This window comes from Lygodium microphyllum, chromosome 2 (genome assembly GCF_053477565.2).
Source record: "Lygodium microphyllum isolate KBCC chromosome 2, Lygodium_microphyllum_v1.1.10, whole genome shotgun sequence".
Classification (NCBI taxonomy): domain Eukaryota; kingdom Viridiplantae; phylum Streptophyta; class Polypodiopsida; order Schizaeales; family Lygodiaceae; genus Lygodium; species Lygodium microphyllum.
In genome coordinates this window covers 67,757,761-67,775,930 of record NC_141136.1, presented here as the reverse complement: position 1 = coordinate 67,775,930, position 18,170 = coordinate 67,757,761, and the positions used below count along the sequence as shown (strand labels likewise).

The 18,170-nt window shown below is 44.5% G+C and overlaps 1 protein-coding gene across 1 annotated transcript in view; it reads left to right on the top strand.

The window, feature by feature from the left end:
• Positions 1-831: 831 nt before the first annotated feature.
• LOC148039847 (altered inheritance of mitochondria protein) overlaps positions 832-18,170 on the top strand; it is a 77,985-nt gene continuing 60,646 nt past the window's right edge. The window contains exon 1 of the mRNA XM_087694556.1: positions 832-1,151. Coding sequence (XP_087550682.1) covers positions 839-1,151 — 313 coding nt within the window. The 5' untranslated portion in view covers positions 832-838. The remainder of the gene's footprint in view (positions 1,152-18,170) is intronic.

The window sequence follows — 18,170 nt, the reverse complement described above, 5'->3', positions numbered from 1 at the left end:
AAGCTAGACAAAAGGAGGTGCCTTCCAATGACCAAAGGGATGAGAAGGCATGAGAGGGGAGTAGAAATTGTCAGTGCTAGAGCTTAGCAAACTAATAAGGGCCTAAAACATGTGGCGTGAGAGAGAGAGAGAGAGAGAGAGAGAGAGAGAGAGAGAGAGAGAGAGAGAGAGTGTGTGTGTGTGTGTGTGTGTGTGTGAGTAGGATCCGTGAGGCTTCTAGCTCCCTTTTGTTGAGGTGGTAGCATGCCCCTTCATACATGCAAACGGAAGGTCAAATCCCTGCATGATTGAGCACATTGGTTTGTATAGGTGTGCAATTCAATAGGCTCCGGTAGCCATACATACTACACCACATTGTCATCCTTTTCTCATTGCTAGCTAGCTTGACAGAGCTCTCTCTCTCTCTCTCTCTCTTTCATGTGCCTATAGTTACCGATGTTGAATAGGCAAGCTTTGACAAAGTTCAGGCTTGCATATGCTCTTGATCTTGATGATATTTGATAGGCTGCTCTTTCGACGAAAACCTGGTGGAATAGCATGTGCCCAAGGGAGACGTGGTATGGCATTGAATGGAGCATGCAAGTTGGGGTTTTTCTAAACCTTGCATAACATTTGATATAAAATTAATATTTTTTTCTCAAAATTCTTAGAATTGGTGACACAAGATTGTGTCAGGTTTGGTAAAGTGTAAAACAAAAGACAATATAGAATAAGAATATAGATGTCGCTTGCCGATGTTATCCCAGTCCATCTTGCCCTGAAATATTTAATACAAACAACTGCTCATTATTAAAAAGGGCAAATAAGAAAATTCTAAAGCATGCACTGCGGCTCCCAAATGGGCACATTGATCGTTCGTTTATTGCAGGGCCAAAGGATTCTCTACAGTGCTCGATTAACCTTCCATACAAGCGCACAGACACAGAGAGAGAGAGAGAGAGAGAGAGAGAGAGAGAGAGAGAGAGAGATGGAAGGCGATGGCGATGCCCCTTTTTCTTCTCCTCCTCCTCCTCCTCCCAATCACGACGGCGATGTGGGTCCATCAGCGCCGGGGGGCAGAAGCTGCAAAGGATTGCTGTATTATTCTTCCACCAGAAAGAACAATGCTCGCAATCCCTTCTGTTTTGGTTTCAGCCACCCTGAAGGTCAAGGTTAGTGTTTTGGTCAGATATTTCTCTTCACACACACACACACACACACAGAGTGAAGCCAATGCTCTGATTGAATGAATTTGTAAGGGTGTTAAGCACCGCACATATTCTATGTTCTAATCAATCTCAGCCTAAGTATACAAATATATTTTCGTAGATAAAAGACAGTTACGGTAGAAGCCATCCATTCGATCTCTGCATGTTTGCCACACTGTTTTAAGGTATATAGAACATGAAACACCAAAGCAACTCGAAATACCTCATCATTCACGTAGTTCTTTTTTTGTACAGCATCTGTAGGGACCTCACTATCTCCCCTTTTTAATGTTTCGTGATCCCGAATGAATATGGACTTCAATGCAAGGAGTATGAATCGGGCAGTGCTGAAATACAGCATTCTGATGCTGAAAACGCCTGTAGCCAGCTGATACAGCTATCCATTTGATCTTTGTTGTGGCCTGCTCTCTGACATTCACGTGAGCGTGGGGTGCTGGACTTGTAGGAGCCTGACTGTTATGATGCCAAGGACCTCTCTGATTCCAACCATAACTTGCTTTTATAATGAGTTTCCAATTGGAAATTTGGTGTAGGTGCATGGCTGATGCACAAGCATGCAAGAGAGGAGATTGAGAGTGGGAAGGGAGTGTTGACACCTAAAATCTGCTGCACACTGAAGTTTGGGAACGGAAGTACAAAACTTGAATCTGAAGAGCAAGGGCTAAGCCCAATAGTAAATGCCTTGGAAATTGAACTAGTCAGCCAACAACCACTAAATCATAAATCAATCTAGTATTGCCAGTATTGGTTGTGAAGAAATACCCTAACACAGAAACACAAATAACATTGTATGACTAAGCAAAGACTGATAGAAGAATACAGTTAGGGTTAGGGTAACTCAAAGACAATGACCAGAGAGAATGGATGAAGTGATATGACTACTGAATATACAATGCTCATGCAGCAAATACACTATGCAATGAATGAATACTGAACCTTGAACTCCTATATCTCAAGGATTAAGACAGGGGTAATGAGTTGGAGAGTATGTCATACGCCAAACGGATCTTGAATTGTAGCAAGGCAGCATTCGAGTGTCGAACAACAGTAAACATAGTCTGTGTGTAGTTGGACCTGATGCAGACGGAAGACTAGAGGGAGAGTGTGCTGTAAGTATAGGTTGAGGAGAAAATTTGCAAACGCAAGTTGATGAGAGAGGAAATCTGCAAATGCAATCGGAGGGAAGAGAAAATCTGCAAACGTAGGTTGAGATGATGATGGCGACAGTTAGAGGAGAGAGAAAACTAGCAGGGCGGCAGCTGGGGCATGCAAACGTATCCTCAGTTAATGTTAAATCTATCAAAACTATACATCCCTAAGAAAAAAAGGTCCATAGCTGATTCCATTTGCCTTTGCAGGACTTGGTAGGCCACTGGACAATCTACGTGCACCCTTTGTTCAATGCCCTGGCCTCTATTTGGAGTGATCACTTGGGCTCCCTTAGTAAGATAATCATGTTAGCAGATATGTCAGCTCATTGTGTGAGTTTAAGCTGTAGACGCTTGGGCACATTATTTAGGCTATTTAGGCATTTTTTATTGTGTCATTTTATGGTCATATTCGACATTTATTGCTGGCCGACTTGACATATTTTATGGCATTTTTTTTTCCTATTTATTATGGGCTTCTCTTTCTCAGTTGGTGAGTTTATCACCTAGAGTTCTTGTGGAGAGAGGAGCCGGTGCCGGTGCCCATGTAGCCAGTGACTCACTGTTGTATACGACAGTCTCATATCTGATATATGGATTCTATTTCCCGAGCATACATCTGAGTTTTCATCTGTGCTGCGTTCTTTCTTTCCCTTTCTCTTTTGTCTTGTGTTTCAATAGTTTATTACAGCTTATGTTTACGTTTCCATTATTGCATCACTTTTGATATGGTATCAGATTTCAGGATTTGTATTCTTGCTGTGTTTTCTTGCTGATTTCAGGATTGTTATCACTCTTGTTGATCAGGCGGCTGTTGCTCCAATCAAGCAACCTGTTTTGCCTGCGTTTTTTTGCTGACTTCAGTATCTGTACAGCCTGCGTGCCCGTTTTAGCTTGCGTTTTGGTGCCTTTGCATCTCCTTTTGGTTGGACGCTTGCATTATCAAGCCGTTTTTGCTGTTTTTGGCAATTTTTGACTAATTTCTTGACTTTTCACAGTAACTCTCGTCTTATTTTGATTGGATTTTGGGTTATATTGTATGTGAACTCTTGTTTTTTTGTAGTTTATGCTCGTGTTTTGGCTGTGTTCCCTCTCCAAATACCTTCTTCTCTCTAGTTCTCTTCTAAATCCTCTACAAATGGCTTTTCCGTGCTCATCCATTGATGATACATTATATGGAGGTTCAGGTGAGGCTTTTACAGCTTCAGAGAGGGGTTCGAAGACGAAGAAGTGGAAGGCCCAGTGTTACCATTGTGGCAAGAAAGGTCATTTACGGAAGGACTGTAAAGAGTTAGCGGCTTCTAGGAAGAAAAAGGAGCTGAAGATGAAGCGGAATGCGGACTCCTCCGGCGAGTTATCCTCTGTCTCAGATTCGATTCCGATCCTTCGGCCCAGGCGAAGTCCAAGGCGCGGAAGGGATCCTCTTCTTTGGATCGTGGGAAGGACTTGGCGGCTCCTTTCTCAGCTACTTTCTAGTGGTGGTGATGAGGTCATCCCTCACGACTCTCCAGTGCCAGAGAGGGAGTGTGAGAGGGTGGTGAGATGGGGTGGTTGTGCCTCATCTATATTTCTATAGAGATGCACAGGATCCAGAGAGGGATGTCCTTGACGCATCGATCGAAGTTTGGCAGGTACAAATCTTGGAGCTAGGATTGTCATCTAGGTTCTTGATGGGCTCGTTCTTTGACAGAGAGCGGGTGGCTTTCGTCTGGAGCTCACACGAGGAGACACTTTGGCGGTTTGGCCAAAGGAGGGGATCCATGGTCATTTATGTGCTTTGGCATTGGTGACAGGATGGTCACGTGTGCTACATTAGCGGCATTGTTGATAGACATTGGGAGCTACTATGATCTTCTCTATTTTCCGGAGTTGATACGATCGACATCAACATCGGGTTCTCTTCGAGGCACCTTGGTGGTGGCTTGATCACCCATTGCTTGGGTATCCATGGTTCTACTTGGTGGTTCTATGTTGTATGGTTTATGATTCATTCTCATTGTACCATTGTATTGTATCAGATCACCCATGATCTGAGAGAGTGTTAGCAGATATGTCAGCTCATGTGTGAGTCTGAGCTGCAAAGGCTTGGGCACATTATTTAAGCTATTTAGACATTTTTTATTGTGTCATTTTATGGTCAGATTGGGCATTTATTGCTGGTCGACCAGCATTAAATGTTGGCCGACTTGACATATTCTATGGCATTACTTTTGCCTATTTATTCTGGGCTCCTCCTCCTCAGTTGGTTAGTTCACCACCTGGAGTTCCTGTGGAGAGAGGAGCCGGTGCCGGTGCCGGTGCCCACGCAGCCAGTGATTCACTGTTGTATACGATAGTCTTGTGTTTGATATATGGATTCTATTTCCCGAGCATACATCCGAGTTCTCATCTGTATTGTGTTCTTTCTTTCCCTTTCTCTTTTGTAATGTGTTTCAATAGTTTATTACAGCTTATGTTTACGCTTCCATTGCTGCACCACTTTTGACAAACCATTGCCTCTGTAGTCATGGTAGGCCATTGTGCAGCCGACGCGCACCCTTTGTTTGATGCTTTGGTTGCTTTGGGGTTGGATGCCTTGGGGTAAAAGATAAAGAAAAAAGGGCTTGGCTGGCCTACTTCTTGTGGCATTGTTGTTGGGCTTGTGAGGGGGTGTTGAGCTAAAAATGCATTAGCTTCACTTAAACAGCCCCAAAACATGCTTAATTAGGGAAGAAACCTTGTTTCTTTAAAAGAAATGCGTTCCTAGAGAGTCTTTGTTTCCCATAAGTACAAATCCACTTGTGAGGATCCAAACTTTTATAAATAGGTATGTTGCCCTCCATTCGGCTTGAATCTCGTTTTTTGTAGGTTTTAGGTGGAGGACATCGTAGTTCAAGCTGTCCATTGGAGACTTTACTCATCTGGGGCCTGTTTCTAGCCCTCCATCATCATTTTCTTGCTGTTTCCAGCCAGGCGATTGTTGCTGTCCACCCATCCAACTGTCGTACATTTCGTCCTATTGAGTATTTGTGCTGCAAACGGGAGAGTGATAAGAGAGGGTCAGACCCAAGACCTTCACAAAACAAGCATACTATCCCAAACATTACTGGGTGTCGGTGAAGAAGGAAAATGGCTAAGGTGTGGGTGATACAAATATACCAAAGATGTGAAGCAAGCAAGCTAGGGAGAACTGCCTTGAAGACTGCCATGTGCAATTCTTCACATGGTATCAGAGCATGAATGAATGAAGTGATATGACTATTGAATATACAACACTCATGCAGCAAACACTCTATACAGTGAATGAATATTGAACCTTCAACTCTTGCATCTCAAGGATCAGGGCAGGGATAATGAGTTTGAGAGTGAGCTGTACTCTGAACGGATCCCAAATTGCAGCAAGGCAACCTTCGAGTGTCGAACAATAGTAAACGTAGCTTGTGTGTGGTTGGACTTGATGCAAGTGGCAGTCTAGAGAGAGTATGTGCTGTAAATGTAGGTTGAGGAGAGAAATTCTGCAAATGCAGGTTGAGATGATGATGGCAACAGCTGGAGGAGAGAGAAAACTGGCAGGGCAGCAACTGGGGCTTGCAAACGCAGTAGTATGCTGACGTGGCAGGCTGTACGACAGTTGGATGGGTGGACAGCAGCAGTCGCCTGGCTGGAAATAGCAGCAAAATGATGATGGAGGCCTCGAAACCGATGTGAGATGAGTGAAGACTGCAATGGAGAGCTTGGACTGCAATGTTCTTTGCGAACAGGGTGTGGGCAGCAAGTGGAAAACACCTGAATCCATGAATGAGATTATGGTCGAATGGAGGGCAACATACCTATTTATAAAAAGTTTGGGCCCTCCCAAGTGGGTTTGTGCTTATGGGATACTGACACTCGTTAGGAACGCATTTCTTTTAAATAAACAAGGTTTCTTCCTTAAGCATGTTTTGGGGCTGTTTAAGTGAATTAATGTATTTTTAGCTTAACATTGGTTACAATGTTACTGAAATGAACACGATAATTGGTTCAAAAGATCTCAAAAGCAAGTACAATAAATATAGGGGAGGGAGATGCTCCATGGAAAAAGTGGAATACACATAGGGTAAGGTACATGACCTCAAAAAGTCACATAGGCCACCTTTATAGAAGTCCGTGGCTCCACCTTGAAAGGCTCTAAGAAATCTTACTTATCCAATAGAAGCTATAACACCTAAATGTAGATGTAGAGACATGGGCTTTGGATGATGTGATTGTTTACTGGTTTTGAATGTTCATGAGCAAGCTCAAAGCTTTGGAAAGAAGCTTTCGAGCATGATTATGGAAATGTTAGAGTGCACCGAATGTGGAAGCGTATAATTAGACTAAGAAAATGAACATGAGAGAAGAGGGAGAGAGAGAAAAAAGATAGTAGAACACTAAAATCTACAGTAGATGAATAGTGAAATAAAGAAGACATATGCGTACATAGGCTATCGAATGTATCACTAGGAGTCGATCTCTCTTACCACTTGAAAAGACAAGTGAATGATGATTAGGACAAGCTGCTTATAAATACTAAATAGGTATAAAAAATAGCAAGAAAATAATCAGGTCAGCCTATAAAAACTGGCAACTGTTGCACATATGCAATCGCTGAATAAAATAATGCCTAAAAATGTTGTGCAAACACTCGAGTGGTAACTACAAAAGTAGAGTTATTGCCATGTCCTCCAAGGTAATCACCTTCCTTGTATTCTGGACTTGCATTTGCAATTGCCGAAGCTTATTGCCATGCTCCTGCATGGAAGCGGACTTGGATGGGCTCAACGTTTGCATTTGTATCTCTAGAGACACTCTTTTTATAGTGATCATCTGATTGTACAATTGATCTAATTTCAGCTATATTTCCCGAGTAACTATTAAATGCTCAATGTGAGCTATAATGGCTGGAGTGCAAGAGAGGGAGGGAGGAGCAGATGTGGGCATTTAGTTTATCCCAATGTGCTTGTACCTTCATCCACTTAGCTTTCTCATCAGCAAAAAGCTTGGAGGTAGCATGAGCTATAGGACGGTCTATAGCCTCAGTCACAAGCTTTGCCAAATCATGGGACTCTAGGATGCCAAGCATCATTACTTGCCAAATGCGGTCATTTTTCCCATTGAGCTTTTGATAGGAAGGAAAAGTTAGTAACATGGAGACCTTACAGTCCATAATAGCTTGAAACTCCACGTCCATTTCAGAAGGCGTTGTCACTTGAATAACTCGCATAAAAACAAGGGCAGCTCCCTCTAACTCTGTGCATGCTAGGGCTTTCTTCCTCGTCCCTAACTTGTTTCAACCGTCGAAGTGAAACTCAAAATCTACTCCAAAAGGTTGAAAACATAGCCTTTTCTCCTTCACAAACAACAAAAACTTGCAAAAATAGCAACTTTGCTCTTTTTCCGCGTTACACGTGTTCGCCTCGCCCTTCTATCTCTGAAAACACAAATTTTTGTCACACTAAAATATCCTATTGAGGTCTGCCCACAATCAATCAACTCTTCGACGCTGCTTTGATACAATGCAGAGTGCAGTGAATGTGGAAGGATATTATTAGATTGAAAGAAAATGAACATGAGAGAAGAGGGGGAGAGAAAAGAGACAGTAGAACGCAAAAGTTTGCAATAGATGAATGCTGAAATGAAGAAGGCATATGTGTACACGTTGTTGGAGCGTGTAGGGTTGAAGGTGACTCCACTTGACTAACTCGTGTTATCATGACAATTAGCAAGGTAGAGAATTCCATTGACCAAGAAGTTTGTTACTTATCATTTTGTAGACAAAGCATGAACTCTTTCAATGGGACTGAACCCGTTTTTAGTCAAATTCAAGATGAGGGACTAGCAAATCAATGAAAATGAGGCAATTTCCATCTCCATCAAACTGGGTGAAGGCCAATTGACCGCCCGAATCAAGGGGCAAATCAGATTGAAGACTTGCTTGTCATTTTGGACAGCAAGGGGAGTTGGAATACCAAAAGGGACTGGGAGAATCCCATTGTACATCAACTTCTTCTTTAATTAAGTTAAATAAACACCGAAAGGGGCGTTCGATTTTGGGGCTAGCAGGGTATCCATTGTCCAAGATTGTAAGTTAATTTGCATTTCTTAGTTTTGTAATAATGTTAACTGTTGTAACTAAGTTGTAATTAGAGAATTACCACCCATCCACAGAAGGAAGGCTGGTTTCATGGCACTGTCGCCAGAAAACCACTCAATCCCTTGATTTGGTAGACTTGAGGTACTTGATTGCAAGCCAAAGCTTTTTGCTAGTGTTGATTTTTACTCTCAGCTGAGAAATTACAGCAATATGTCTTCATACAGTGAGATGGACTCAAGCAGTGATGATGCCTCTCAGTATGAACATTCACATGGGAATGAAGGAAATGCAATGCTTGACCTTAGACAAGGCTCAGACCATGGACAACAAGTTGAAAATGTTGCTGTTGGGCAAGATGTATGGCCTTTAGGGCATAAGGAGACTGATGACTAGCAATGTGAAGAGGAATTTGATGACTAGTTTAAGAATCGGATGAGGACAGCAACAAATCTCTTTGTTGAATTGGCAAAGGATCCTCAATTTACCTGATTTTTGAATGCTCCAAAGAAGGACAGCAAAGGCAAGAAGAAGACCACCTCTTTTACACCTTCAAGACAGCAAGATGCACCGAAGATAATGCCAAACCCTTCATTTGAAGCTCCCAAAGATGCTAATGAAATAAAATAGTCGGTACCCACGGGGCAAGGATTGCACATGCAAGGCCATCACGGAAGTGCTAGTCCAATGGATTTTGGATAGTCAGGCATGCATGCTATGATGGGGCAGCTAGGATATTTTGTTGAAAGCACGATTTTTCATGCTATGGTTGGATAAGGACCGCATATGGGAATGTATGGCACAAATCCCTATGGTATGCAGCAACCAATGCATGGTGTGCAATGCCCAATGTATTCGGGTATGGTTGGAAATATGCAAAACCCTATGTATGGCAGCATTGGCTTGATGCTTGGGACAAAGTAGCATGTTTGGTATTGCATCTGCACCCCCGAATGCTTATGGGGCTCAAGGAATGAATGCTGGTCATGCAAATGCTCCATTTGGCATTGGTTTTGATGTAAATTCAGCAAATGCACCCTTTTTGCAGCAGCTAGTGTATGACAACTTGGCAACCAAAGGGGCAGCAAAAGGAAAAGCAGTGAAGTTTGCGTCCTTCAGTGGTGTATATGTCAGAGTGCAGCGGTGCGGAAGCGTAGGACTGAGAGAGAGAGAACGCAGAGAGAGAAGAGAGAGAAAGAGACAATAGAAGATGAAGATTTGCTGTATAAAGTGTGCTGTATACAAAGATATGCAGATATGTACACGGGCGCAGTGCGCTGGACTGCGTGTCTCCACCTCGACGATGCAACTTGCTGTTCACCTCGAAGTCCGCTGCAGTCTGCACTGTCTCCTGTTTGAAATCTGCGAACAGAGACGGAATCTGCGCGTGCCACTAGTCTGTAATCTGCGAGCAGAGAAGTGCGGGAGACTGCTGAAAACCTCGGCTATTTATAGCCAGAAAAACAGGGCGCCAGAAAAGACCTGTTGGCTGGCCGACTGACAGGACAGGTCGGACTGCCACGAACACAGAGAGAGAAGAGAGAGAAAGAGACAGTGGAAGATGAAGATCTGCTGTATAAAGTGTGCTGTATACAAAGATATGCAGATATGTACACGGGCGCAGTGCACTGGACTGTGTGTCTCCACCTTGACGATGCAACCTGCTGTTCACCTTGAAGTCTGCTGCAGTCTGCACTTCTCTGCTCGCAGATTACAGACTGGTGGCACGCGCAGATTCCGTCTTTGTTCGCAGATTTCAGACAGGAACCATCTGTCCCTGCGGGATAATGAATCCCTAAATCAGACGTCCCCCTCAAATACCGAAGTATCCTCTGAGCAGCCTGCCAATGCACCGTCTGAGGTTCACTCATGAACCCTGCCAAGAGCCCAACAGCAAAACAAAGATCAACACGAGTGTTGAGAAGCCAAATCAAGGATCCAATCAACTGACGATAGCGGGAAGCATCCGCCATAGGAGAAGCTGAATGGGAAGTGGCCTTCCAGTTCGGATCCATAGGAGTAGAAAGGGCCCGACAATCCTCCATCGCAAAAGACACCAAGAACTCCTGTACATATCTCTGCTGAGAGATGAAGATCCCCCTCGGAGATTGATAAATCTCATGGCCCAAAAAGAAATGGAGTAGACCCAAGTCCGTCATCTTGAACGTCCGATGTAAAGCTGCCTGTGTCTCTTGGACCGTCTGTGCATGATCACCTGTGACAATCAAATCATCAACATATAAGACAAAAAGCACACAACCATCCTCGGAAGTGTGAACATAAAGCTGCGGATCGGCCTTAGAACGCCGACATCCCAACTGAGACTGAAGGAACGAATCAATCTTCTCTTTCCATGCACGCGGAGCCTGCTTGAGGCCATACAAGGCCTTCTTCAACCTGTAGACTTTCCCATCTGAAGATCCAAAGCCAGGAGGCTGCTCAACATAGATCTCCTCCTTCAAATCACCATTGAGGAAGGCCGACTTCACATCCAACTGATAAACAGGCCATCTCCTATGGCCAACCAAGGCAAGAACAGCTCTAATGGTCGCCATACGAGCAGTGGGGGCAAAAGTATCATGACAATCAATCCCTGGGCGCTGTGCAAAACCTTTAGCAACAAGGCAAGCCTTGTGCTTATCCAAAGAACCATCGCTAAGGTATTTGGTCTTGAAGACCCATTTGACGCCAATCACCTTCTTATTCGGGGGGCGGGGCATGAGTGACCAAGTGCCATTCCTCTCAATAGCCTCCAACTCGGCTTCCATAGCTTTCTTCCATGGTGCGGACTGTAAAGCCTCCTTCATGGAGGTGGGCTCTCGATCCTGCATAACACGGGTCATCAAACAATAGTTAGAGCAAACAAGCTCCGTAGAATGTGCTTGGTGCCTCCGTGACCGCCGCGGATCATCTTGCGGTCCCCACTCCTCAGGAACCCCCTCGATCCCTGAATCACGGAGTGTGTCATGGGCCCAATGAGGAGGAGGCCGAACCTCCCCTCGTCTCTCTCCATCAGCTGAAGACTCTGGAATATCCACCGGTGGTAACTCCTCAGGGGTGAACGGTGGAACAGTAGACTCTGTGTCAGAAACAGAATCATAATCAAAAGGCACGGGCTCCAATGGAACTGTAGCAGGAGCCCAACGGGATGCTCCTCACCCGTTGATATGGCCGAAACCTCCATAAACCGTACATCACGACTAGTGTACACATCCCGCTTGACGGGATCATACAATCGATAGCCTTGGGACTGGGAGCTGTAGCCAACAAATACCTGTCTTCGGGAAGCTGCTTCAAATTTATCACGGTGAGCCTTGGGAATGTGAACATAGGCATCACACCCAAAGACCCTAAAGTAAGAAACATCGGGCTTGGTCCCAAAGTAAGCCTCAAAAGGTGTCATCCCATCAACGGCCGAAGTGGGGGATCGATTAAGGATGTGGACTGCAGTAGCCACAGCCTCGGCCCACAGAACCTGAGGGGTCTGTCGGTGCTCCATTATGGTGTGCGCCATCTCGATCACACTGCGGTTCTTCCATTCAAGAATGCCATTTTCTTGAGGAGTGTTGGTATTAGCAAACTCCTGGTGAATACCTTTATCTGCACAAAAACGAGCAAACTCATTAGAAACAAATTTACCACCCTTGTCGGATCGCAAGGTCTTCAATTTCCAGCCTGATCGGTTCTCCTCAAAGAGAAGCCAATCCTTGAAGTGGGAGAAAGCTTCGGACTTCAATGCTAAGAAATAAGCCCATGTCATCCTGCTGTAGTCATCTAGGATCAGCATGAAGTAGAGCTCCCACGCAAGGACTCGTTCCTCGTAGGGCCACATAGATCCGTAGATACAAGCTCCATTGGTGAAGTAGACCGCTGCGAAGCTGTGTGGGGAATGGCATCCCTATGCTGCTTCCCACGAATGCATGAGACACATGGCTGCTGGCTCACCACTATATCCGGCAACCCTCGAACAAGCTGTCCACGAGACGCCCTCCGAAGATAATCATAGTTGAGGTGACCAAATCGAGCATGCCATAACTCTGACTGTGTCTGAGAGGTAAGAAGAAGAGTAGAGAGGGTGGTGGAAGACTTCAATTTATAGATGCCGTTCTCCTCATATCCGGATGATAGAACCTTCCTTGACCCACGATCAAGGACTCGCACCGAGTTACTGTCAAACTCCACCAAAAGTCCAAGGGAGCAAATCTTATGAACTGACAGGAGATGATACCCTAAACCTGGTACATGCAAGACCTCAGAGGTATGGGTACCACCACGTCCATCTGGAATAAGCTGCATCTTATCCCGTCCTGCAATAGACACGGAAGAGCTATCTCCAATGAGAATCTGCCCACGCGAGGGTGGCAACTGGGCAACACCATCTGATGAAGGAGTCATGTGCCGGGAGGCACCACTATCAACGATCCACTCTCGAGCCTGAGAAGCCGTCATCGCAGCATCAGAAGCATTCGGTGAAGAGTCCTCAATGACAGCTAGATGAAGAAATGCAGTTGATGAGGGTGCAGCCACCGCTCCAGAATCCTTCGTGTCCTTCTTGTTGGTGTCCTTCTTGTCTTTGTCAGGGCAATCCTTCTTCCAATGGCCAGTCTTTCCACAAATATGGCATGTGGATTCTTTGTCCTTGTCCTTGTCCTTCTTTGACTTGTTATCCCCCTTCTTCTTCTTTTGGTCCTTCCCCTTCTTTTGAGAGGCTTGACCTGTCAATGCCTCCGACTTGGAAGCATTCTGTCCCTTTAGTTGTTCCTCTTGGTCCAAGACCATAGGAACCAACTCTTCCCACCGAAGAGTAGACTCTCGCCCCGAAGCAATAAGGGCGGAGTAGAATGTACCGAATCGTGGCGGCAACTGGAACAAGAGTGTGATCGCCATGTCTTCGGAGGAAATTAGCTTCCCCGCATTCTGAACCTGCATCTGAAGCTGTCTTAGCTTGTTGATGTGCTCCCGCAGCGAAGAAGACTTGTTTACGGACAAGGTCCGCATCTGAACCTCCAAAGAAACCTGCTTCATTAGGGTCATCCGGTTGTACATCTGATCAAGCTCCAGCCATATCTCACGAGCCACCGTCAAGTGCTCGATGTGAGCTATCACGGCTGTAGTACAAGATAGAAAAAGAAAGGAACGAATCCTGGCATTCAGTTTGTCCCAGTGAGACTGAGCCTTGGCTAATTCCGCACGAGCATCTGAAGAGAGTTTGGACTCATCTCTTACCGAGGGCCGGTCGATCTCCTGTACAAGCTCCGCCAAATCATAGGACTCAAGGATGGCCAACATCATGACGCGCCAGATGCGGTTATTGTCGCCATCGAGCTTCTGATCTGCGGGAAGAGCCGGTAAGACAGGCACCTTCCGGTCCATAATGGTCCGGAACTCCAAGTCAATCTCTGTAGACATCTTCACCTGTAATGCCTAAAAAACGCAAAAGTAGCCCCCTCTGACGATGAAAACTCAGCCTGCTAGGGCTCTTCCGCGTCCTGAAACTTCTTCACCCGCCGGAGGCGATGAAAAAGCAAAACCTGCACTTGAAAGCTGAAAACTCAAACTTCCTCCTCGTCAAACAGCAGTAAACAGCAGCAAATCCACCACCTAGACTCCTTTCCTGCGCGCCCACGCTTGCTTCAGCCTTGTTCTGAAGCGCAGCCCTCCTGCCTGCCCTCAAACGCTGAAAACGCAACTTTGTGTCGCGATAGAAACTCCTCTTCAGGTTGGTTCTGCGCTCAGTCAGCCCTTTAACACTGCTCTGATACCATGTCAGAGTGTAGCGGTGCGGAAGTGTAGGACTGAGAGAGAGAGAATGCAGAGAGAGAAGAGAGAGAAAGAGACAGTGGAAGATGAAGATCTGCTGTATAAAGTGTTCTGTATACAAAGATATGCAGATATGTACACGGGCGCAGTGCGCTGGACTGCGTGTCTCCACCTTGACGATGCAACCTGCTGTTCACCTCGAAGTCCGCTGCAGTCTGCACTGTCTCCTGTTTGAAATCTGCGAACAGAGACGGAATCTGCGCGTGCCACCAGTCTGTAATCTGCGAGCAGAGAAGTCCGGGAGACTGCTGAAAACCTCGGCTATTTATAGCCAGAAAAACAGGGCGCCAGAAAAGACCTGTCGGCCGACTGACAGGACAGGTCGGACTGCCACGTGGCAGTCCGACTGTGCAGTCCGACTGCACATGGACAGAAACTGTCCGATTGCACTTGGTCAGGCGATGAATCTCTAACAGTATAATATAGGCTGAAAGATTTGACTTTCATTCAGCAAATTGATGCGGCCTATTCAGGGGGAACTTCATGGAGTCCTCGAAGATTTGAAAGGCAGCCACTTTCTTGAAAGGAAATATGCATGAGATCCACAACTTCTTGGGTTTATGTTCTAAACTATAGGAAGTATGTACGCGGATTTGTTGAAATTGCATCTCCATTGCATGCTTTGCAAAAAGAAGGATGTGCCATTTAGATAGATAGCAGTGGAAATTTCAGCATTTGAAAAGTTGACTTCAGATCCTATGCTTGTGTTGCTTGATCTAAGAAAGTCATTTGTAGTTCAATGTGATGCATGTGATAACAATATTGGGGCTGTTCTTATGCCGGACGGCCGAGTTGTGGTTTATGAGAGTCGAATTCTCACGGTGCAGAAAAGAATTTGCAGGTCTATGAGAAAGAGCTCTTAGTTGTAATTCATACACTGTCTACGAGGAAATCTTATTTATTGGGGGTTGATTTTATAGTGCAGACAGACCATCAAACTTTGAGGTACTTTTTGACGAAGACAAAGTTGTCAAAGATGTTGGGTGTAAAGTCCCTTCGGGTGTAAAATCCCATTAATCTCCGTGTGTATAAACTTACGGGTGTGAACACACCCTTATTTGTACCCTAACATATAAATACATTTTTATTCTTTGAGTATTGTAACATAGTGGTACACTCATCTTTGATTCCCTCACTCTCACTCTCAGCTCTGTCCTTGCTCATTCCTGTCTCGCACTCCATTGCAACAAGCTATATCAGAGCATTGGTTACAGCGTTCAGGCTTCCCAAGAGTGTGTCAGGTCACAGGACAGGCAGCTACGCATAGGCGTCAAGTTGCAAGGTAGACAGTGGTCGACAGGTGATGGGGCAGTACTAGTGTGAGACGGACAGTAGATGGTGCAGGCCAGGCCAACGGCGATAGCATGTGACAAGGCGACGTCTTGCAGTTAGGCGGCGTCAAGGCAAGCGACCGCGTGTGTAGGCCTAGGGGCGACTAGGTCTAGACAAGCCTGACGAGTAACGGGGTTGGTCAATGATTTGACTGGCCTATTCTTATATAATCTGCAATTTTTCTCTTCTTTCTTTATCAGGTGTTCGCGTGCACAAGCACAATGTGTCATCTTGGCCGAAAATTTTGGGGATTTTCTCGGATTCAGGAACCGTGATCCAGAAGAGGACAATCTAACTCGGACATTGCAGAAATTGTGCATATTGGCTCTGAAAATTTTGGGGCTTTTCTTATATCAATGAAATTTTTCTTAGCTGAGTCAAATTTATTGACATTGGTGCACATTTGGACGTGAGAAATTGGGGGCTTAAGCAAGATTTTGGCAAATTTTGCTCGTTTTATGCTCTTGGGATCATGTATTAATGCAACCGGGGTAGATTGGTCAGAGAAAATTTGGGGCTTTTGCTGAAATTTGAGAATTTTGGCAAAATTGATGTATGAAATGTACATTGGGAAGTTCCCATTGAGTTGATGTATTGCTGAATAGTCATGTTGCAGCAGTCTTAGTGATCACTTGCAGATCTGGGATTGTTGCAGATGTATTATTGGTGATATTGTTGAAGTTGGAGTCGCCTGGCAGTGATGTATGCATGGATTATATGTTGACATTTCAGTTATACTACTGAAAGTCATCTGTTCTACTGCTGTACATGTACTTGGACTGAATCTTGCTCTTATTATCTGAAAATTTGGGGTGATATTAGCTGAATATTCAGCTCATTGTTTGTTGTCATAAATTGTAGTGTTGATTTTTGGGTGCATTGTTGAAAAATGACTGTAAATGCTTCTAGCAGCAGTGATACTAAATCCCTTCTTGAAATTAAGAGGTTTGATGGCACTAGCTTTGACTTGTGGAAGGACAGAATGCAAAGCATTTTGTTTCTTAAGGATTGTGATTATGCTCTTTTGGAAGTCAGCAGCTATGACAGATGAGGATTGGGCTAGACTCAACAAAAAAGCCATTGCATACATTAAAATGGTTGTATTTAATGTTGTACTTACGGATATTAAGCGACTTGATACGGAAATCAAGTGCATCCCTTGCGCAAGCTTGCAAACATGGAGTTTGATGAGTCTAAGCCAACATCGGAGCATTTGAGTGCTTTCACAGGGATTTTGAGCCAGTTGCAAGACTTTGGTTTGCAGCCCTTCAATGATAAATTGAAGGCTATTTTCTTGTTGATGACTTTGCCTGATAGCTGGGAGTCTCTGGTTGTTTCACTAAGCAACAACCCTGCTTTAACCTTTGATGGTGTTAGGGGCTCTATTCTCAATGAGGAGATTAGAAGAAAGTCCAGTGGAGAAAGCAATGGTTCAGCCTATCATCTTAGAGGCAGGTTAGAAAAGAGGGGTAATTTAAGGAATAAAGGCAAAAGCAAGAGTAAAAGCATGCTATCAATGTGGATGTAAAGGGCATAAAAAGCCCGATTGTCGTTGCTACAAGAAAGAGCAAGAAAGAATGAAACAGTAAGGAAAGAAAAAGAAGGATGACAAGAAAGATGATGACAACTTTCCCTCATAAGAAGTTGGAAAGGCAAATGTTGCATCTAGTGTGGTCATTGAAGAGCTCTGTGACACACTGGAGAGATACTTGTTGTAGCCTCATGTAATGATGCAGATGTTATGGCAGCAGAGGTGATATGCACATCACTAAAAAGGAGGTAATTGATACCTTGCTTTCAGCTCATGATGGGCTGTCTCAATCATGGATAGTGGACAACGGTGCCTCTTTTCATGTTACTCCCTCTTTGGAGTCATTTTCCGAATACATTGCAGGTTGCCTAGGCAAGGTTTACTTGGGCAACAATTATGCATGTGAAATAGAGGGTGTAGGTACCATTCACTTGGCCCTTAAAAATGGCTAAGAGCTAATTTTGCAAGATGTCAGATATGTACCTGGCATAAAGGAAAGTCTACTATCAGTTGGGCAGCTTGATGCAAGAGGGTATTTAACTACCTTTGGTGGTGGATCTTGGAAGGTTCATAAGGGCTCCATGCTGATTGTTAAAGGCAGCAAAAGGGGAACTTTGTGTTATTTGCATTGTAAAGCATTACTTGGCAAGTTTTAGGCTGTGGTTGAAGTTCATTCACAGATGGAACTTTGGCACAAAAGACTTGGCCATATGAGCCAGAAAGGCCTTCAGGTTTTCTCTCTTTAGGGAGATTTGATGTAAAAGGCTTTGGTTTGGACTATTGTAATGATTGCATATGTGGAAAACATGTGAAGTCTCCTTATTACTTTGGTGTTGCTAATAAGTCCAATGCTTTTGACTTAGTACACTCTGATGTGTGCACTATGCCTATTAATTCACATGGAGGTGCACGGTACTTTGTTACTTTTATTGATGATTTCAGTAGAAAGTCATGGATGTATGCATTAAAGAGCAAAAAGGAAGTGTTGGATACTTTTAAAAGATTTTACGCTTTTTTTACTACACAGAAAGGGTTTAAGTTAA